The following is a 22,668-nucleotide window of genomic DNA, read 5'->3' as shown; positions in this document are numbered from 1 at the left end:
AAATAAATAAAATTTCAAAGAATTTAAATAATCAAGAATCTATTTTCTGGCCCCCATGCAATTAAGCTAGCAGCAAAATTAAAAATGTAACTAGAGGGCAGCCCAGGTGGCTCAGCGGTTTAGCACCGCCTTCAGCCCAGGGTGTGATCCTGGGGACCCGGGATCGAGTCCCACATCAGGCTCCCTGCGTGGAGCCTGCCTCTCCCTCTGCCTGTGTCTCTGCCTCTCTGTGTGTGTGTATCTCTCATGAATAAATAAATAAAATCTTTAGAAAAAAAAAGTAACTAGAAAAATCTCTGTTCTTAGAAATTCAGAAATACACCTCTAAGTAATCACAGGTCAAAGAAGAAATTGCAGTGGAAATTAGTGGTGTGACATAAATGAAAATGAAAAATACTACATATTGGGCAGCCCTGGTGGCGCAGTGGTTTAGCACCGCCTTCAGCCCGTGGTGTGATCCTGGAGACCCGGGATCGAGTCCCATGTCAGGCTCCCTGCGTGGAGCCTGCTTCTCCCTCTGCCTGTGTCTCTGCCTCTCTCTTTCTCTGTCTCTATGAATAAATAAATAAAAAAATCTTAAAAAAAAAGAAAAATACTACATATCAAAATCTTGGGGAAGTAGCTAGAAAAGCAATACTTAGAAATATATTATAGCAACATCTTCCATAAAATCCCCTAATGACCTGCTGATCTTAACCCTCTATTTTGTCAACCATTTACTTAAAAAAAAAAAAAACATATTGAGCCTTCATAAAACTGGCATTCTAGCATGGCATTCCACCCTCCCTTAACTTCTTCATTATAGAAGTCCAGCGCCACCAGCTACCCACCGGGGTCAGCCGTTATGGATCAGAACCATCCACCAAGGCCACCGTGAATGTCAGGAAGAGGCCATGCATGTGGCTAACAGCCCACAGCGTAGAACCATACTGCACTCAAGATGGCACAGTGGAGGAGCCCCTTTGGCAGAGGGGGTGGGCTGTGTGGAACCTACTGGTTGAGGTGGGCCAGGACGATTTTCACGCCCTAGAAATAATCTCTGAAGGTAGAATCTGAGCCAGGGAACAACACGTTTAATCAAAGCTCTGTCTCTAATCTCTTTCTTCATAGAATTAACTTACATCCATTCAACGGGGAGTGCCAACTATGCCTGGCACTTCACTAGGCAGCAAGAGAATGGAAAGAAACCCAACTGTGGTCCCTTTCCTCGAGGAACACAGCATTTAATAAGGGGGGACAAATCACATAAACAAATTCTCTCTAGGGTGAGAAAGAGGGGATAGAAGGAGGGGGAGAGGTGGGGGCAGAGAGAGAGAGAGAGACAAGGGAGAAAGACTTTCTAAAATTTGAAAATGTCCATATGCAAAGGTAATCCTGGTCACTTTTAACCTTGCTCATGGCATTTCATATTACTCAGCCACTCTGGCAAAATAGTACAAGTCATAAATCTTGATTTTGAGTCAGAGCTCTTCTAGTTTCCAGCTGGGTAACCTTGAACTAGTGATACCATCTCTCTGAGCATATTACTTTATCTGTCAAAACGATTGTTTTTAGAAGTTAATTATTTCTTTGCTTGTGTTTTCAACCACCCATTTCTTTGCTTGTGTTTCCTTTTCTTGTCTTCATTGAACTTGCAAATGGTTTAGTTTGTGTCAAGGTTGAAGGTTGCTCAGTCATGCAGGCCTCCTAAAAACTCCTCTGAACACATGACAGAAGGATCTGGGGAAAATGTCCCCAATGGAATATTACTCAGCCACCAAGAAAATAAATCTTGCCATTTGCAACGATGTGGATGGAACTAAAGTGTATTATGCTAACCAAAATAAGTCAATCAGAGAAAGACAATTACACAATTTCACTCATATGTGGAATTTAAGAAACAAAACAGGATCATAGGGGAAGGGAGGGAAATATAAAACAAGACAATATCAGAGAGGGAGACAAACCATAGGAGACTCTTAACCATAAGAAACAAACAGGGTTGCTGGAGGGAGAGGGATGGGAGATGGGGTAACTGGGTGATAGGCATTAAAGAGGGCATGTGATGTAATGAGCAGTGGGTGTTATACACAATTGATTAATCACTGAACTCTACTTCTGAAACTAATAATATACTATGTTAATTATTGAATTTAAATAAAATTAAATTTTAAAATAAATAAAAATGCATTATGTTAACATCTGGTAGGTTGACGATTGCTATTTTTAACGACTTAACAAATACATTTTTCTAAATTTTCTGTTTTAATGTTTCATGTGGTAACAGGAATAGATAAAACTCATATTAAACAAAAGCTCCTGGGGAACCTGGGGGGCTCAGTCTGTTAAGCCTCCAACTCTTGATTTTGGCTCAGGTCATGATCTCAGGATGGTGAGATCAAGAGTCCCACATGGGGCTCTGTGCTAGACATGAAGCCTGCTTGGGATTCTCTCTCTCCCTCTGCCTTACCCCTCTTTCTCTTTCACTCTCTCTAATAAAAAATTTTAAAATTTTGGGGCACCAGGGTGGCTTAGTGGTTGAGTGTCAATCTAGGGAGGGGGCAGTACTGGATCAATCTAGAACAGGGTCTACACCTAATACAAGAGTGCTCCATAGTGTGGGAAAAGAAATGAATTTACCAATTTACTGAGTTTACACCTGGCACCATGATGATCATTTCTAGGGTTGGTAGGGTGTGTCCTAGAGGGACAAAATTAGAAATACCCATTTCAAAGTCAAAAAAATTTTTTTTAAGATTTTTTTATTCATTCATGAGAGACACAGAGAGAGGCAAAGACATAAGCAGAGGGAGAAACAGAGGAGGTCCTCTCCACAGAGGAGCCTGATGCGGGACTTGATCCTAGGACCCCGGGATCACGAGGGGAGCCAAACACAGGTGCTTAACCACTGAGCCGCCCAGATGTTCCCTCCTTTTTTTTTTTAAAGAAGGGAGACAGAACATAAAGACTCCTAACTCTGGGAAATGAGCTAGGGGTGGTGGAAGGGGAGGAGGGCGGGGGGTGGGGGTGAGTGGGTGATGGGCACTGAGGGGGGCACTTGACGGGATGAGCACTGGGTGTTGTTCTGTATGCTGGCAAATTGAACACCAATAAAAAATAAATTTATTGTTAAAAAAATAAAAAGATAAAAAAATTAAAAATAAAAATAAAAATAAAAGTAGGCTCCACACCCAGTGGGGCTCAACTCACTCTGAGATCACCACCTGAACTAAGATCAAGTGTGGGATGCTTAACCGACTAAGCCACTCAGGTGCTCCCAAATCAGATATTTTTTAATTAAAAAAGAAAAAACTAGGGGCACCTAGCTGGCTCAGTGAGTGGAGCATTGGGACTCTTGCTATCCCGGAGGTGAGTTTGAGCCCCACTAGCATGTAGAGATTCCTTAAAAAACAAAAACAAAAAGCTTGGGGCATCTGGGTGACTAAGCTGGTTGAGTGTCTTCCTTAGGTTCAGGTCGTGATCCTGGAGTCCTGGGATCCAGCCCCAGTTGGTCTCCCTGCCCCGTGGGGAGCCCGCTTCTCCTTCTCCCTTTGCAGCTCTCCCTGCTTGTGTGCTCTCTCTCTCAAGTAAATAAAAGAAATCTAAATAATAATAAATAAATAAATAAATAAATAAATAAATAAATAAAATCTTAAAAAATAACCTTAAAAAAGAAAAGAAAAGTAAAAAGGCAAAGAAAAGTTTAAAAGAATTCATTTTCTCTGAGGAAGAAATGTTAGATACCCCCAAATCACAGAAGCCAGCAGGCTTAAGATCACAAAGCTATAAGGCTAGCAAACAGCATCAATTGAAACCAAGACTTTTGGTGCCTTCCAGCTGTCCATATGTGAAGGGAAAGTCAACTCTGCCAAGACCTTGCAGCTTTAAATTAGTTGGCACCACGCCTGAGGCCAGGACTCCTCGGTCTGGCATTAAGGAATGTGGGGTGGGGGAAATGCTGGGGAAGAAAGGACACTAGAATGAGAGCCGGCCCTGGAACATTCGTGGTCACAAGGGTTGCCTCCCTTTCCCTCTCTCCGCCACCTCCTCTGTATAACTTGTGCTTCATTTTATTATTATTATTATTATTTTAAGTTTTTATTTATTTATGATAGTCACACAGAGAGAAAGAGAGGCAGAGACACAGGCAGAGGGAGAAGCAGGCTCCATGCACCAGGAGCCCGATGTGGGATTCGATCCCGGGTCTCCAGGATCGCGCCCTGGGCCAAAGGCAGGCGCCAAACCGCTGCGCCACCCAGGGATCCCTCATTTTATTATTATTTTTAAAAGATTTTGTTTATTTATTCATGAGAGACACAGAGAGATGGGCAGAGACAGAGGCAGAGAAACAGGTTCCTTGCTGGGAGCCCCAGGCGGAACTGGATCCCAGGACCCCGGGATCACGACCTGAGCCAAAGGCAGATACTGAACCACTGAGCCACCCAGGTGCCCCTTGTGCTTCATTTTAATGCCTATAAAACATGAGTGCAACCCCCCCCCCCAACATCAGTCATCTCGCGAACACTCTTTTGCAAGATTAAGCAAGATGACAGTCTTGTCAGTGTTAAATGAAAAAATTATTGAAAATTAAGGGCAGCCCGGGAGCCCAGCGGTTTAGCGCCGCCTTCGGCCAGGGCATGATCCCGGAGATCTGGGTTCGAGTCCCGCGTCGGGCTCCCTGCATGGAGCCTGCTTCTCCCTCGCCTGTGTCTCTGCCTCTCTCTCTGTGTCTCTAATGAATAAACACATATTAAAAAAAAAAAAAAAGAAAAGAAACTTTGGAGAACAAAGGCACAGAACGCAGTGTGAGCCTTTTCGGTAGGCTATAAACGCGAAATCAGATCTGCTTCTCCCCGTGATTATTCCGCTGGTCCTCGGGCTCTTCAGCGCCCCGGGCTACAGGACAGCCGCTGCCTCTGCGTCTGCCGGGAGGCCGCGCGCCGGGGCACCCGAAACCCGACTTGCTAAAGCCCCCGACTGCTCGGGCCGTTTTCGGAGCCGCCTCGGCTGCCCGTCCGCCCGGAGCCCGCGGTCCCCCAGGTCAGAGCCCCCGGGGCCCAAGCCGCGCCACCCTCCCCGGCCGAATCCCACGCTCGGGATGTCTACGCGACACCCCCAGCCACCTGAGGCGACCTCCGGGTCCAGTTCTCCCAACTGGAAAACCAGGGCCCCCTGGGGGTGCGGCGTTGGGGAAAGAACCGGGGCTCGCTCTCTTGCGGGGGCGGGGGCCGCGGGGGGACAGGTCGGGCTGAGTCTGGAGCCCGCGGCGTCCCCGGCCGCCGGCAGCGCGCCCTCCAAGGTCCACTTCCCATTGCTGTCTGCGCCCGGGACACTCACCGGCACCAGGTCATCCCGAATCCCGCCGCTGGCCACGCTGCAGTGCGCGACCGCCACCCCGCCGACCGCCCCCGGCAAATTCCCGGGAGCCGGGCAGGTGGAGGAAGCCGGGAGACGGAGGCGAGTCCCCGCCCACCGCGCCCCAACGCCCGCCCACCCCTGGCTCCGCGGTGCGCCCAGGGGGCCAGTCCGCCCGTGCGCCTGCGTCCTGGCTTGGGGACCCCTGAGCCTCGCACACACTGACCCGCCACGGGCCCACGCCCTGGGGACCTGGAGGAGGTGCGGAGAAAGCCACAGCCCCTCCGGGGATACCTGCGGGGAACCCGCTCGGCGCTACACGCTTTATTTGCGTTGTGCCGTTTATTTGTCACAACGGCCCTAAGAGGAGCGAGTACAATTATTAGCCCGACTTTGGGGACGGGGAAACTGAGGCAACGTGGGGCGATCAGCCAGTAGGTGGAGGGGCTGCGATGGGAACCGCGGCCGGGGCACTGGGGAGCCGCCGGCGAGTGGAGCGTTTGCTGTCCCGAGCGGGCCAGTCTCCGCCGCGTCGGTGGCCCGAGGTGACAGGGCGCGTCGGTTCAGCGCATCACCCAACCCCCGCAGGGCCAGAGGCTGGGAGGCGCTGGACAGGAGCGCGGTCACCGCGGCGCGCGCTTCCCTCCTCCCGCCGCTCCTCGCTCCGCGGGGAACCCCAGGGCTCCCCGCCCCAGGCTGCGATCCGTCCCCGCCCTTCTCTCGCCATCTCCCAGCCTTAGTCTGGGACCTCTTCTCCTCCTCCTCGGCTGGTAAAGGGACTTCTGCCTCCCCCTTAAAGAGCGACACAAACCATGTGGTCACCTCTAGCCTCCCTGACCACTGCAGCCCCTCCATTATCCTCCGGGCGAAACAGGATGCAGGGGACCCGAGCCCCGCCGCTACCCCTAACCCACCCTCCGCTCGCAGCCGCAGCCCAGCCGCAGCCGCAGAGTTTTGCCTTTGGCGCGCCTTCACCCTCCCCTGCACAGTGTAGGGCAGCGTCCTGGGTTCCGCTCCGATGTGACTCTACTGTGTTTTACCATGATCTAGCTTATATTGCAAACCCTACCTTTTTTTAAGCAAACAGAATAGCAGGCAAAATGCTTGGCAAAAGACCGGTGTTCCTATTTTGATACAGTGTGTACTTAATTATACTCTGCTGTGTCCCGAAGAGGATTTAAGACAGATGCATACAATAGAAGGCCGTGTAAATAAAAATGATAGTCCAATCCGTCAAACCAGGTAAGCCCAGAAAGAGTAGAAAGAAATGCCATAGGGATCTGCAATCTTGGTACAGGTGAGTCTCAAGTTCAGCTCCAAGCTTCTCAACAGCCAGCAGAAAAGAGAAAAACTGGGCGCCTGGGTGGCTCAGTGATTGAGTGTCTGCCTTTCGCTGAGGTCACGATCCCAAGGTCCTGGGATCAAGCCCCACATCAGGCTCCCTGCAGGGAGTCTGCTTCTCCCTCTGCCTATGTCTCTGCCTCTCTGTGTGGGTCTCTCATGAATAAATAAAATCTTTTAAAAAAAGAAAAGAAAAACTTGCAGGAAGGGAGTTCTGAGGCAGCAATTAATGATGACTGTATTCTAGAAACAGTTGGAAGAAGGTTATTATGCTTTCCTGGAAAAGATTAATTAGTAAAAGCATCACACTGGCCATGTGCAAGTAGTACAAAGTCCTCATTGTTTACAAAAGGCTGTCACCTACATTATCCTCCTTAATTCAACCCCAGTGATAATGCTGTGAGCTGCCTCTCAGATGTGAAAACCCAGCCCCAGAAAGATTTCATGACTTGTTCAAACTTCTGTGGCCAGGGATGGAGCTAGAACCGGCTCCCAGGAGTTGGGTCTATAAAGGTGAGTCAGGGCTGGCTCCACTGTAGCTCCTGCCTCAGCAGCTCTGCCCAAACAGGAGGACTTTTCTTGTGACTTAGAAGTGGGGACTGGGTTCATTCAACCCTAACTTCTGCCTCAAGGAAACCTTGTGACCTGTGATATCCTGTCCAGGATGAATCTTCTGGGACTGGCAGTGTCTGTTTGCTCTAAGGGTGACTAGCAGGAAGGGAAAGTTAGCTAAGCAAAGACATGTTTGCTGTTTCTCAGCCTGACCCAGCCAGGAGCTCTGACACCAGCTCTCCATGGCAGAGGCAGGTGGTGGTCCCTGGGTGTAGACTCAGAGCCAAGCAGAGTGTTCGCTGCTGCCCCAAGAGGTAGAGAAGAAATGGCCCCTGAAGACTACCTGGAGCATGGATGTGTGGCCAGGCCTGCACATCTCTCTCCACATGCTGTCTGGGGTTGATCGGAAAGTTGTCTGTCAGGCAACCCTGTTGGGACCCCTCTCCCTCCTGAGAGCTTTCTCTGTATTCTGTATCTTTACTTAATAAACCTTTATCCCTTAAAAAAAAAAAAAAAAAAAGGAAAGTAGTCCCCGTGGGTGACCTCAGGCTTTGTCTCTGTACTTGGTTACTGTTTTACCATTAGGACAAGACCTCCACTTCTCCCCAGCTGTGGGCCCAGAGCCAGCTACCACTTTGACAAATTATCAAGATCTTAAGTAATTTAACCATCTTGGTCCTTCCAGCCATTCCCATTGCCCAGTACAACCACTTCCGGCCCTGGTGTGGCTTGGCCACCGGCCAAACTCTTTCTCTTTGATAATCAGGCTCTTTTCTACTTGCCCTTGTGGAAGAAGCTTTGAGTGGCCCATAAGGAACTCAGATGCATCCAGTAGATCCCGGTGCCATACATGAGCCTTCTGAAAGGGATTCTTTGAAAGACTGATTAAGCCAGCTTTGCATCCTGGTCCAATTAAAGCATTGCTCTTGGCTAAGAGGAGGGGTGCTCAGCGAAGAAGGAAGTCAGATGATTTCTGACACCCTACCAGGCAAAGTGCTGGTGCCTGATGGCCAATTCTTAGCTCCAGAGGAATGCAGCCATTACCTGTTCATTCTGCTATGCTCCCAGCTTCACACAGGGCTGCTCAGAGTAGGTGCTATTCCTTGACTGGCTGAGTGATGATTGCCTTGAGTGGTGGGAGTGTTTTCTGATCTACAGGCACTACTCCCCCTCCTCCCCAAATTCAGCCCTTGCTCATGCTCAATACATGGATGTTGGAAGAAAAAGAAGTTCAGGTGTTAGAGGACTGAAGAGGTAGTGACAAAATACTCTGATGCTGGGATCCTTGGGTGGCTCAGCGGTTTAGCGCCTGCCTTTGGCTCAGGGCGTGATCCTGGAGACTAGGATCAAGTCCCACATCGGGCTCCCTGCAGGGAGCCTGCTTCTCCCTCTCCTGTGTCTCTGCCTCTCTCTGTGTGTCTCTCATGAATAAATAAATAAAATCTTAAAAAAAAAAAAAACACTCTGATGTTGGTTGGCAAACTGGCCCCCAAACATGGTAGATGAGGAGAGACAGAAGAAAAAGCAGATCATTCCAGATGGGTGAGTGGCACTTTTGTGTTTTTGTTTTTTTTTTTTTTTTTTTTTTTTTTTTTTTAAGATTTTATTTCTTGATTTGACAGAGAAAGAGCCAGAGAGCATGGGCCGGTGGAGGGCAGAGGGAGAGGGAAAAGCAGACCCTCACTGAGTGGGGAGCCCAAGACCAGGCTCTATACCAGGCCCCTGGGATCATGACCAAAGCAGACCCAGACGCCCAACTGGCTAAGCTACCCAGGTGCCCCGGTTGGCAGTTCTAATAACTGAGGGAACTTGCATGAGATGGGTGGCTGCAAGGCAAGTGGATCTGTGCATCTCCTTGCCAGGATCTTAAAATTTATACCACAGGGGCCTTAAGTGGGTTCAGTCACATACACTGTCCAGATGGTCTTTGGAACAGCTCTCATTGTGGGAATGGTGGGCAGAGCATACATCCCAGGGACAGGGGAGGGGACAGGAAGCCTCCAACTGCACAGGTCCAGCTGGAGGGCCAACTGTAAGGCACATCCTCTTGGTTACCTACCTCATCCAACACCTGACTTGCCCTAATCCCACAGGAAAGGGTAATAGTATCATTTGCTTGAGAATAAGAATTAAGCTCTGAGTGCACGAAGTTAGACCCTCAAAGGGGAAGGTCCTAAACAGATGGAGCAACAATCTCGAGGAGCTGTGAAGGTTGTTCAAGCACACACATGCTATTCCTTCTCCCTCAAAAACTCCTCCACACCCCCATTTTTCCTTTGTCTGGCTTTTACCTTCTGCCTGTCATCACTTTCTCAAAGATGCCTTCTCCAGACCAGGTCAGGTTCCTCTTCTGGTATTTCTATATAATCCAGTACTTTCTCATACTTGTATATTCACATGTGCATGTGTGTGTGCCTATGTGTCTGCTATATGTTTCCCAAGTTCCCTGAAAAGCGGTACCACTTCTGTTTTGCTCACCATTGTACCACTAGCACAAGGGCTGGATCATAAATAATACTCAGAAATTGTCTGATGCATGAACAGAAATCTCACAGAGGAAGACATAGACATGGCCAACATGCATATGAGAAAATGCTCTGCATCACTTGCCATCAGGGAAATACAAATCAAAACCACAATGAGATACCACCTCACACCAGTGAGAATGGGGCAAATTAACAAGGCAGGAAACAACAAATGTTGGAGAGGATGCGGAGAAAAGGGAACCCTCTTACACCGTTGGTGGGAATGTGAACTGGTGCGGCCACTCTGGAAAACTGTGTGGAGGTTCCTCAAACAGTTAAAAATAGACCTGCCCTACGACCCAGCAATTGCACTGTTGGGGATTTACCCCAAAGATACAGATGCAATGAAACGCCGGGACACCTGCACCCCGATGTTTATAGCAGCAATGGCCACGATAGCCAAACTGTGGAAGGAGCCTCGGTGTCCAACGAAAGATGAGTGGATAAAGAAGATGTGGTTTATGTATACAATGGAATATTACTCAGCTATTAGAAATGACAAATACCCACCATTTGCTTCAACGTGGATGGAACTGGAGGGAATTATGCTGAGTGAAGTAAGTCAGTCGGAGAAGGACAAACATTATATGTTCTCATTCATGTGGGGAATATAAATAATAGTGAAAGGGAATATAAGGGAAGGGAGAAGAAATGTGTGGGAAATATCAGAAAGGGAGACATAACGTAAAGACTCCTAACTCTGGGAAACGAACTAGGGGTGGTAGAAGGGGAGGAGGGCGGGGGGTGGGAGTGAATGGGTGACGGGCACTGGGGGTTATTCTGTATGTTAGTAAATTGAACACCAATAAAAAATAAATTAAAAAAATAAATAAATAAATAAACTTAACAAAAAAAAAAAAAAAGAAAAGAAAAGAAATTGTCTGATGGAAGGGTGCCTGTGTGGCTCAGTCAGTTGAGTGCTTGCCTTCGGCTTGGGTGGTGATCTAAGGGTCCTGGAATCGAGTCCTACATCGGGCTCCCTGCTCAGTGGGGAGTCTGCTTCTCCCTCTCCTTCTGTCCCTCCGCCCCCCAACCCCCATTCATGCTCCCACTCTCCCAAATAAATAAATAATTTAAAAAAATTTAAGGGATGCCTGGGTGGCTCTGGGGTTGAGCATCTGCCTTTGGCTCAGGGTGTGATCCCAGTCCAGGGAACAAATCCCACACTGGGCTTCCTGTGAGGAATCTGCTTCTCCCTCTGTCCAGGTCTCTGCTTCTCTCTGTGTCTCTCAGGAATAAATAAATAAAATCTTTTTTAAAAATTAAAAAAAAAAAACACCCACAAACCTATCTGATGAAGGAAGGAGTGAATGGATTTGATTATACCCTTCAATGCTCAGGACAGTGGTGGACCTTTGGTGTTGGTCTGTCTCACTCTTACATGAGGATGAACTTTAGAGCCTTGTGGGAGGACCCAGAGGGGCTGGTGCCACATCCAGTGAAACCCTCCACCTGTCCTGCTGCCTGGTGTCAGGGAGAGTCCAGGTTAGTGAGCATGAAAGAGACACACGAGAGACACAAAGTCAGGAAGTAGCAAAGCTATGTCTGGAACAGTGAAGCAAGGACAAAAATAGAGGATGCTGCCCTACTGGCTTCAGCTTGACCTTGACCTTGACTCATGGGGACCAAGGCAAAGGGAACACAGACTTGAGGGGCTGCAGATTGCTTCTCAGTCATCTTCTGAATTGTCTGGATGCTTCAATTGGTAATACAGTGTACTGGTTTAAAAAAACAAACTCTAGGGACACCTGGGTGCTTCCAGTGGTTGAGCATCTGCCTTTGGCTCAGGGTGTGATCCTGGGTCCTGGGATTGAGTCCCATGTAAGGCTCCCCTCGGGGAGCCTGCTTCTCCCTCTGCCTATGTCTTTGCCTCTCTATGCCTCTCATGAATAAATAAATAATATCCTTAAAAAATACTCTACTCTCTACCTACTTGCTAGTTTCTCTCATTGGTTCAACCCAACTGGAAGCAGGAGGGCAAGGGAGCAAGAGTTGTACAGACTATAGATGTCTTCCTGGAACACAGGCAAAGCGGAGAAGGATGGCAGATAGATCTGGAGGAACAGAACAACTAGCACACAGTCTCATTTACAACCAGATCAATCATCGTACCACCTTAGCTGTTAAGAAACAGCCCCCAAATCATGGGGGCGCCTGGGTGGCTCATTCGGTTAGGCATCTGACTTCAGCTCCTGGAATCCAGTCTGCCATCTGAATTCAGTTGGGTTGTTGGTTGTTCTGTTGAGTGACAAAGTGATTCAGGGACTTGGGTTCTTTCCATCTTGTAAAGCATTCATCCCCAACACGAGGGCTGTAAGGCCATCACTCCATAGAAAGAAACTCATGGGAAAGACAAACCAGAGATCTGGCCTCTTTGTCCAGAAGGGGACATGTAACTTCTACTCCCTTCCACTGTTACAGCTGGCTACTGGGCCCACTGAATCAGAGGGGCTTGGGGAATGTAGACCCAGGCTGGGCAGCCAGTTTCCGGCAACTACCTTAGCAACAAGCTATAGTGGACTTCCTGCTGTATGAGGGAAGCCCAGCCTTTTGGATGGTCAGTCTGCTTTTCCACAACAATCTTATTCAATTAAATTCCCTAACAAATTTCTACAGATCTTTCTCAACATACAATGGGGTTACATCCAGTAAGCCCATCATAAATGGAAAATATCATAAGTCAAAAATGCATGTAATAGGAACGAGGGGACGCAACGGAGGCAGGCCGGAGCCGCTGCCGTCGCCATGACCCGCGGTAACCAGCGCGAGCTCGCCCGCCAGAAGAATATGAAAAAGCAGAGCGACTCGGTTAAGGGAAAGCGCCGAGATGACGGGCTTTCTGCTGCCGCCCGCAAGCAGAGGGACTCGGAGATCATGCAGCAGAAGCAGAAAAAGGCAAACGAGAAGAAGGAGGAACCCAAGTAGCTTTGTGGCTTCGTGTCCAACCCTCTTGCCCTTCGCCTGTGTGCCTGGAGCCAGTCCCACCACGCTCGCGTTTTCTCCTGTAGTGCTCACAGGTCCCAGCACCGATGGCATTCCCTTTGCCCTGAGTCTGCAGCGGGTCCCTTTTGTGCTTCCTTCCCCTCAGGTAGCCTCTCTCCCCCTGGGCCACGCCTGGGGGTGAGGGGGTTACCACTTCCCAGTGTTTTTTATTCCTGTGGGGCTCACCCCAAAGTATTAAAAGTAGCTTTGTAAAAAAAAAAAAAAAAAAAAAAAAAAAAAAAAATGCATGTAATATACCTAACCTACTGAACATCATACCTCAGCCTAGCTGACTTTAAATATACTCAGTACACTTGCATTAGCTTACAGTTTGGCAAAATCATTTAACAGAAAGCATCTTTTATAATAAAATGTGGAATATCTCGTGTAATTTGTTGAAAACTGTACTGAAAGTAAAAAACAGAATGATTGTATGGGGACAGAATGATTATAGGTTCCTGGTTGTTTACCCTCACAATCAGGTGGCTGATGGGGAGCTGCTGCTGCCTTGTATCACAAGAGCATCGTACCACATATCGCTGGCCCAGGAAAAGATCAAAATTCAAAATATAGAGTATAGTTTCTACTGAATGCATATTGCTTTCACACCACCATAAAGTTATAAAATTATTAGTCAAATCACCATAAGTTAGGGACCATCTGTAGTTGCATTCTTAAGGGTAATATATATATATATATATATATATATATATATATATATATTCATTTTTTTCTTTCTTTTAAGTACTTTGCTGGTCTGATTAGACAAGCAAAACTCCTCTAAGTACTTTAGGTACATAGGAAACCTAACCAATTAAACATTGGTAAAATATAGTAAATAAAATTAAACATTGGTAAAATATAGTAAATAAAATATAGCAAAATATAGTAAATATATTACTGTATATTGAGTAATATATAGTAAATCCCAAGTTCTCTTAAAACATCCTATTACTTTATAAACTTAATTCAGTCTCATACATTTCTCTTAAATATCACAAGTCTAGAATCAATTACCCCATTGCTTACTAACATGCAAATTATTCCTGAATATGACCCCAGAAATACAGTACGAGAGGTACCTGGGTGGCTCAGTCCATTAAGTACCCAACTCTTGATTTTGGCTCATGTCATGATCTCAGGATCCTGGGATGGATACCTGTGGAAGCCTCCATGCTCAGTGGATACCTGTGGAAGCCTCCATGCTCAGTGGGGAGTCCTTGAGATTCTCTCTCCCTCGTCCTCTCCTCTTGCTCTCCCTCTCTCTCAAATAAATTAATAAGTCTTTTAAAAAATGGGACACCTGGGTGGCTCAGTCAGTTAAGCATCTGCCTTCAGCTCAGGTCATGGTCTCAGGGTCCTTGGGTTGAGCTCCCAATCGGGCTCCCCGCTCAGTGGGGAGTCTGCTTCTACCTCTCCCTCTCCTTTGTGTGCTCATGCACTCTCTCTCTCAAATAAATAAATAAAATATTTTTAAAAATATCGTGCCAATACAATGGGTTTGATTTCTTTTACTATCTCATCTCTGTATTTAACTCTGAACTATCCAGGAGTTAAATTTCATTACTAAGGAAACTAGTTCACTCTACCCAGAAATAACTAGGGTTACTATCTCAGCAGGCTGAGTTGTTTATCAGCTGGAAATTTTTCACTGGAATACAAGACTTCTCCCTGATTTTTTTTTTCCTGATTTTTTTTTAAAGATTTTATTTATTTATTCATGAGAGACACACAGAGAGAGGTAGAAGCATAGGTAGAGGGAGAAGCAGGCTTCCTGAGGGGAGCCGGATGCAGGACTCAATCCCAGGGCCCCAGGATCACGACCTGAGCCAAAGGTAGATGCTCAACCACTGAGCCACCCAGGTGTCCCCATTGCTCCCTGATTTAAATAAATTCTCAGCCAGCTGGGACTTGTAAATCCATATCCTATAATCAGGGAACTGTCATAGGACCTATTCCTCTAAGTCCACACTACACCATTATCTAATCCTGTCATTAAATTTGAGTATACTGAAAAAAAAATTAAAAATAAAATACAAAAAAAAGGAAAAATTAGAAAAAAAAGAGTACACTAGTCTTCATTCTCACCAAGATTGCACCTAATTTTTTCTTTTCTTTTTTTAAATATTTTATTTATTTATTCATGATAGACACAGAGAGAAGGCCGAGACATAGGGAGAGGAAGAAGCAGGCTTCTTGAAGGGAGCCGGATGTGGGACTCGATCCCGAAAAATCCAGATCCAAAGGCAGACACTCAACCACTGAGCCACCCAGGAGTCCCTCTTTTGTTTTTCTTGAGATACAGCTGACACACGATGTTGCATTAGTCTCAGGTACACAATACAGTGATTCCACAAGTGTATACCTTATGCTGTGCTCCATAAGTACAGCTACCACCTGTCACCATTCAATGCTATTATGGTACTATGGACTACATTCCCTATACTATGCCCTTCAGCCTGAAAGATTTCATCTAATTTCCTCAGTGCTTGATGGAATTTGCATTTCTTTCCTTAATAAAGGAGCGGTAAGGGCAGCCCGGGTGGCTCATTGGTTTATCACTGCCTTCAGCTCTGGGCGTGATCCTGGAGACCAGGGGTCAAATACCACATCGGGCTCCCTGCATGGAGCCTGCTTCTCTCTCTGCCTCTCTCTCCCTCTCTGTGTCTCTCATTAATAAATAAATAAAATCTTAAACAAAAAAAAAAGGAGCGGTAATTAAGGTAGTCAGGGAGATAAAAGCATAGACTTTGGAGCCAAATTCCTGTTTTCCCCTTGTAGTTGTGTGACCTTGGGCAAGTCCTTTAACTTCTCTGGACTTCAGTTGTTTCATCTGTAAAATGATCATTATAGTAGGGCCTCATTCACAAAGCTGTCAAGAACATTAAGAGTTAATACAAGGAAAGCACTCATATTGGGGATCCCTGGGTGGCTCGGTAGTTCGGCACCTGCCTTAGGCCCAGGGCATGATCCTGGAGTCCTGGGATGGATTCCCACATCAGGCTCGGTGCATGGAGCCGGCTTCTCCTTCTGCCTGTGTCTTCTCTCTCTCTCTCTCTCTCTCATGAATAAATAAATAAAACCTTAAAAAAAAAAAAAAGGAAAGCACTCAGAATAGTGCTTGACACGTGAGTAAATACTATCCACTTACATATACACTAGCACCTGAAAGACTCTAAAGTCTATTTTTTTTTAAGATTTTATTTATTTATTCATGAGAGACACAGAGAGAGAGAGGCAGAGACACAGGCAGAGGGAGAAGCGGGCTTCATGCAGTGAGCCTGAAGTGGGACTCGATCCCAAGTGTCCAGGATCAGGCCCTGGGCTGAAGACGGCGCTAAACCACTGAGTCACCCGGGCTGCCCTGGTTCTTTTTCTGGTGAGCCCTGACTAACACAGAGTCCTAGCTTGGAACATACACTCTTCAGAAGGGGATTTGAGACATCAAGTGCTTCTCTCTGAGCCAGACTCTTCTCCATGGCTTGGCCCGAGGCTGGGGCTGGGGCTGGGAAGGAGCTTAGAGGAAGTGGGTTCGGGGAGGTCAGTGAGACAAGGAAGAGGAAGAGCACTGCCCCACTCTCCCCATCAGAGGAGCTGCTGCCTTCAAACAGTAATGAGGGGGAAAACAGCATGAGCTTGGATCCTCAGTGCCACTGGTGAGTCCCTGAAACCTCCAAGGAGCAGGCTCTCCTGGCTTCTGCTAAAGCGGAAACCCCTCTTAAGCCTTGCTGCTTAAACTGTTTCGGCCAGATATCAACTGCGGCTGAAAAAAATCTTCTATCTTAATCTTGAAGAACGGTGGAGTTTGCCCAACTCTTAGGTTTCTTTTTTTTTTTTTTTTTAGGTTTCTATCTTAAGGTGACACGCTCAACATGGAATAAAGGACAAAGAGGCATTTGTGAAACCCCACAGCTAGGGAGCTATCCACACCAGTGGAGTGGGGGTGACAGAGCTCTAAGCCAGATGCAAGACACCCGACCCTGAGTGAAGCTCCAGCTGTGCCTTCTGTGTGTGTCCTTGAGAAGGTCGTTCACCCCTTGGGTCTCAGCTTCCACTCTCTCCTCTAACCCTATTCCTTTCCCACAGCCTGGAGAGACCCTGAAAGTCTCTGCCTTCTCCCATCAACACCAGCATCAGGAATAATTAGAAGAAGAAATATTGGTTTACCTATTAATGACATTTTGCAGGTGATTCAAAGGTAAATGTGGAGCTAATGTACTAGGTGTTAGAAATAAGACTAGAGGAAACTTGGCTCTATCTAATGACTAAGTCCATTCCAATGAAATTTGCAGGGGTAGATGCCTAGAAGGGCACTCAGATCCAAACCACTGATGCTCCATTATAGGAAACGGGACTCAGGACTTAGCCACGCCAGCCCTGAAGAAGATGGGGGATTGGTGTCATCTCTCATTGATCAGGAGTCCAGGGTAGGTCTGGTGGGTTCCTCCTACCTAGGGGGTTAATCTCACTTGTTCCTTGGGCCCTCCCTACCCACTCCTTCTCAGGGCCTTTCCCTATCGATCACCTCCTCTATCTCCTGTATCTTCACCTCCTACCTCTCTCCTGGACCCTCACAGGCAATATTTAAACATGTTCATGCCTCATTAAAAAAAGAAAAATTCTCCCCAGTTTTTTCTTCAGCCACTCTCTCCTTCCTCCCTTTGCAGCCAGATTTCTCTGAAGAGTTGTCTGCACTCATTGCCCCCATCCCTTCACCTGCCGCACCTGCCTCAATAACTCAGTTATGGATTCCACTCCACAGTGTTGCAAAAAATTGCTTCTGCTAAGATTCCCAGTGATCTTCACACTGCTAAATCAAAGGGACACTTAGAGCCTTCAACTTTTTCATGCTCTTGGCAGTGTCCTAAGTCGAGAGAGAGTGGGGTTATATGTACCTCTATAACCTCAACTGCTGACAAACAGGCTACATATAGTCGATCGCATCATTGGTCTAAATTATTCACCATTCCTTGTATGGGTCCCCTCGGTGATGTGACTCTGAAGTTCCTCCTGCTGGAGGTGGAGTATCCTTCTCCACTCTGCTGGTGTTGGAGTTGGCCAGTAGAGTAGGGGCAGAAGTGACAGTGTTCCAGAATGAGCCCAGGACTCCAGATGCATTGCATGTGTCTACTCATATTGCTGGGCTGCTACAATTGTCATGAGAAAAAGATGCCCTGGTTCCAGAAATATGAGAGACCCATGAACAGAGCTGCTCCAGGTGCCCCACTGACCTATGAGCATGAATGTGATAATTAATACTTACTATTTTTTTAAAAAGATGATTGATTGATTGATTGATTGATTTGAGAGAGAGAGAGAGAAAGAGGTGAATGGGGGGAGAGAGGAAGAGGAAGAAGAAGGCCCTCTGCTGAATGAGAAGCCTGACACGGGTTAATCCCAGGACCCCAAGAACACGATCTGAACCAAAGGCAGATGCTTAACTGACTGAGCTACCCAGGCACCCCACAAATCAATTCTTTGAGACACCCCAATGCTTACCGTTTTATGCCACTGAGCTTGGGGCTAAACAGCACATTTGTAGCAATAATAGCCTGATATACTGTATCTTCCCCACAAAACAGTCAATAAGCCTTAAAACTGGTTAGTATAGAAATCAAAGCTACTCATCAATGGCTCTATTAGGACTCTTCTTTCATTTCTCCTCTTCCATGATCTTAGCAATGGAAGAAGAAGGGAAGATTCAAGGAATAAGACATGTCAGCTCTTGCAGTTTTGTGAGGATCCCACATTTCCACATCAGAATTTGGGATCTGGGAATCTGCGTGTTTGGACCTCAGAGGAGGTGACTTCAAATATTAATATCACAGAGTGCTGGTTCAGGAACTACTATCTGGAAATTAACCAAAGTTCATTTCAGTTATCTACCAATGGTTATCCTTTTTTTTTCTTGGTTGGTAGTTATGATCATAAATTCCCAGGGGAATTTTACTGTAAATATGAACACTTCTGAAAACAATAAAATGCTCTTTATTAAATTCTGAAACCCCTTTTACGATTCCTGTTGTGTGGAATATATTTCCCTGGCACTGGCCCTGGAGCTTCATCAACAGCAGCAGTTTTAGCCATATTTCAGAGCTAAGTGACCTATAAAAATTTCATTTGTAAATTATTCCATCTCTATATTGCCAAGCTAACACAGTTTCTTAGCAATCTTTCTCTAATCAGTATGGTCCATCCACGAAAACGTGTAAGTGATGAGCGCCTGAGTGGCTCAGTCGGTTGTGTCTGCCTTCAGCTCAGGTCATGATCCCAGAGCCCTGGGATGGAGCCCCATATCAAGTTCCCTGCTCAGTGGGAAGTCTGCCTCTCCCTCTCCCTCTGCCTGCCGCTACCCCTGCTTGCACACTCAGATAAATAAATAAAATATTTTTTAAAAAATTAAAAAGTAGGGAACCCTGGGTGGCACAGCGGTTTAGTGCCTGCCTTTGGCCCAGGGCACGATCCTGGAGACCCGGGATCGAGTCCCACGTCGGGCTCCCAGTGCATGGAGACTGCTTCTCCCTCTGCCTGTGTCTCTGCCTCTCTCTTTCTCTCTGTGTGACTATCATATGTAAATAAAAATTAAAAAAAAAAAAAGTAAAATGTAAAGAGGACTGCCATGGCTGGATGAGGAGGTGAAATGTCACCTGGGGTTATTCTTCCAGCATCAGAGACCACTAGTGTTTTCTTCTTCCTGACACACAGCTCAATACTATGCCCCACCAGCCTCTCTTCAGTAAGATGTCACACACATTTTTCAATGGGATTATCCTTGTTCTCTCTACCGTGTGGCTCTAATCATCACCCATGGAAATGGACCCTAACACCCCAACCAGTGCCTACATCTCCCTCACCCACCTCCAGTTTTGGATTATGGGACCACAGTCTTTATGCCATCTTGCCCATGAATTTCAGGTCCATGGTCTGGATTGGGGGAATATTTATAAACTACCCAGTCAATTCTTATGTCCTCAGCTCTCCATATACCACCTACTCTAGGTTCTACTCATATCCCTCAAACAAGTTAAAAAAAAAATCTCCTGGTTTCTCAGAGCCAAGACTGACTTAAGTAGCTCTTTTCTGCCCAGTGACATAGGCCCAGACAGAAACCAAGGGCAGGGATTTTTTTTTTTTTTTAAGATTTTATCTATTTATTCGAGAGAGAGAGAGAGAGAGAGAATACAAGCAGGGAGAGGAGGCAGAAGAAGGACAAGCAGACTCCCTGCTGAGCAGAGAGCCCAACACAGGACTCAATCCCAGGACCCTGAGATCATGACCTGAGCTGAAGGCAAATGCTTAACTGACTGAGCTGCCCAGGTGCACCCCACAGGAATGGTTTAGACGTAGACTTTTATCACCTGGACTGGACATTCTCCTTCCAGAGCAAATACAGGGAATGTAGTATTCTGTGAACCAGTGCAAGTATCACCAAAGCTATCTAAGAGGCTTCTGTCTTCACTTAGAGCTAGCTATTCATCCATTACCCAGTGCACTCCCACCAGCTCCCAGCTTCTCTAGAGCTGCCATAACAAGGAACAGAGTGACCTCCCACTACAAAAGACACCCTAATGGCATTGTCAGCCAGTAATCTGACTCCCCTGAGAATACTACCCAGTTGCATTGGTCCAGTAGCTAATTCAGAGGCTCCCGAAAGACCCAGGTAGCCAGGTAATCAGTGTGTAGAGCTTATTTGCAGTCCACTGCAAGCGTACTTCAGACTGTAACACTTTATAAAGGTCTTTCGTTCAACCAGGTGGCACTGTGCAAAGCTCAGGGTACCTAATACCATAGGGTTTAGTTGGCTTTTTGGTGGCTGTGTTGTAAGGTCCCAGGCCTGAGAGCAGCAGAAGGACCAACCCGGGAAAGTGAGCCTAAGTGGAGCTCTGTCTTGGTCTCAGATTTAAACAGAGGTAAAGCCCTGGAAGCTTCTGACCACACTCCTTTATCTATGACCAATTAAGCAAACGAGGGCTAAGCCCCTTCCAGCATGCAAGCACTTACAAAAAAGGTGCTGGAGCCCCAGCCAAACTGTTCACATACCCAATAACAAGAAGGGGATACGCTGAGTATTGTTAGGAATTGAAATCTCCATGAACCAGGAATTCTCAAAAGTGTGGCATGAGCAATTCAACAATCCTGTTTAGCTTGTATAACAAGACATCGAGAGGAAGGTAATCCAGCTAGGCTGGCAGCTTTACAATACCAAGGACTCTGGTTCCTCCAGCTCTTTGCTCCTGGTCTTCCTCAGATGAGGCTTCATCCTCATTCTTACAGAATGACTGCTAAAGTTGGAGCCATCAGCTCCACATTGGTGGTGGTGGTTATGGGGTGATGGGGAAGGACCAAGTATAAAAATCAGAGACTGCCAGTTGCATCTGCCCCTTAACAAGTGACTTCCATAGACATCTCGTTGACCAGAACTATGTCCCATGACCACCCCAACCTTGAAGGTAAGCTGGGAAACATGGTCTTTTGACTGAACTTATTGACACCCTGAGTATATTGAGAGGCCATCATGAAAAAGGCAAGAAAGAATAAATGTTGGAAGACATTCAGCCATCCCTGCCACACCCAGAAAAGATGCTGCCACTTGGACATGGGGTGCACCTAACACCTAAGAGGAGGAGCCTACACCCATTCCTTCAGTGGGAGATGCCTACTTTTCATCCAAGGCAAGGCTTGAATTTTGACCTCACCCTTTTTCTTTTCTTTTCTTTCCTTTTCTTTTCTTTTCTTTTTTTTTTTTTTTTAAGATTTTATTTATTTATTCATGAGAGACACAGAGGGAGAGAGAGGCAGAGACACAGGCAGAGGGAGAAGCAGTCTCCGTGCAGGGAGCCCGATTCATGCCTCCATCCAAGGACTCCAGGATCATGCCCTGGGCCAAAGGCAGGCGCTAAACCACTGAGCCACCCAGGGATTCCCATCCTCACCCTTTTTCTATAAACCCAACTATATGAATTTCTTTGATCAATAGACTGACTTTGCAATGAATACCTGCCAAAACCCCTAGCTGACTAACATAAGAATGGATCAAAACAGGTGGATCCCGACTAACTCCAAAAGATCAACTATTAAAAGGCACCCTTGGGGCACCTGGTTGGCTCAATCAGAGCAGCATGTGACTCTTGATTTGGAGGGTTGTGAGTCCCCATGTGGGGTGTAGAGTACTAAAAATGAATAAATAAACTTTAAAAATAAAAGGCACCATACTATAACATATTCATATGTCAGACTAATAATGGGGCTCCCATGAGAAGGAATAACCAAAGAGATATTCTTCCAAAAATAAACTCCTAAATAAATGCTATAAAGTGTATAAGGAAACCAGTCCTGTGAGAGATAGCTCGCAGATGCAACAAACTGTGAACTAGAAATGGTAAGACAATTTGGAACAAACTTTAAAATGAGTATGGATAAGATCAACCTACAAAAATCAGTATCATTTCTGTAGCACTGTAATAACCCAAGTAAAACAACTTTAGGGGTGCCTGGCTGGGTCAGTCGATAAGAGCACGCAACTCTTGATCTCTGTGAGTTCGAGCCCCACATTGGGCATAGAGATTACTTTTAAAAAATTAAAAGTAGGGCAGCCCCAGTGGTTTAGCAGTTTAGCGCCGCCTTCAGCCTAGGGCATGATCCTGGGGACCTGGGATCAAGTCCCACGTCAGGCTCCCTGCATGGAGCCTGTTTCTCCCTCTGTCTGTGTCTCTGCCTCTCTCTGTGTGTGTCTCTCATGAATAAATAAATAAAATTTATATAAAAATTAAAAATTAAAAGTAAAATAAACTAAAATAACAAAATGAGTATGTTTGCATCTTCCAAGGATAATACAGATGACATTGAATCCTTAAGACAAAAGCCAGAACAGGCAGATATAAAAAAGATTCCAAAGCAAAGTCTATAAGTGGAAAAAAGCATTAAAATGAAAGCC

At 46.3% G+C, this 22,668-nt stretch overlaps 2 protein-coding genes across 2 annotated transcripts in view; one reads left to right on the top strand and one right to left on the bottom strand.

Moving 5' to 3' along the window:
• B4GALNT2 (beta-1,4-N-acetyl-galactosaminyltransferase 2) overlaps positions 1-5,431 on the bottom strand; it is a 51,581-nt gene extending 46,150 nt beyond the window's left edge. Inside the window, exon 1 of the mRNA XM_035721157.2 lies at positions 5,317-5,431. Coding sequence (XP_035577050.1) covers positions 5,317-5,330 — 14 coding nt within the window. The 5' untranslated portion in view covers positions 5,331-5,431. The remainder of the gene's footprint in view (positions 1-5,316) is intronic.
• Positions 5,432-12,452: 7,021 nt separating this feature from the next.
• On the top strand, positions 12,453-12,824 carry LOC112655375 (small EDRK-rich factor 2). The gene has a single exon (XM_025440465.3). It carries the CDS (start codon positions 12,498-12,500, stop codon positions 12,675-12,677), a length of 180 nt encoding a protein of 59 aa, XP_025296250.1. The 5' UTR covers positions 12,453-12,497; the 3' UTR covers positions 12,678-12,824.
• Positions 12,825-22,668: the final 9,844 nt, after the last annotated feature.

Source organism: Canis lupus, chromosome 9 (genome assembly GCF_003254725.2).
Source record: "Canis lupus dingo isolate Sandy chromosome 9, ASM325472v2, whole genome shotgun sequence".
NCBI classification, from domain to species: domain Eukaryota; kingdom Metazoa; phylum Chordata; class Mammalia; order Carnivora; family Canidae; genus Canis; species Canis lupus.
Note: the sequence above shows the minus strand (reverse complement) of the source record. Positions and strands in the feature narration are given on the sequence as shown.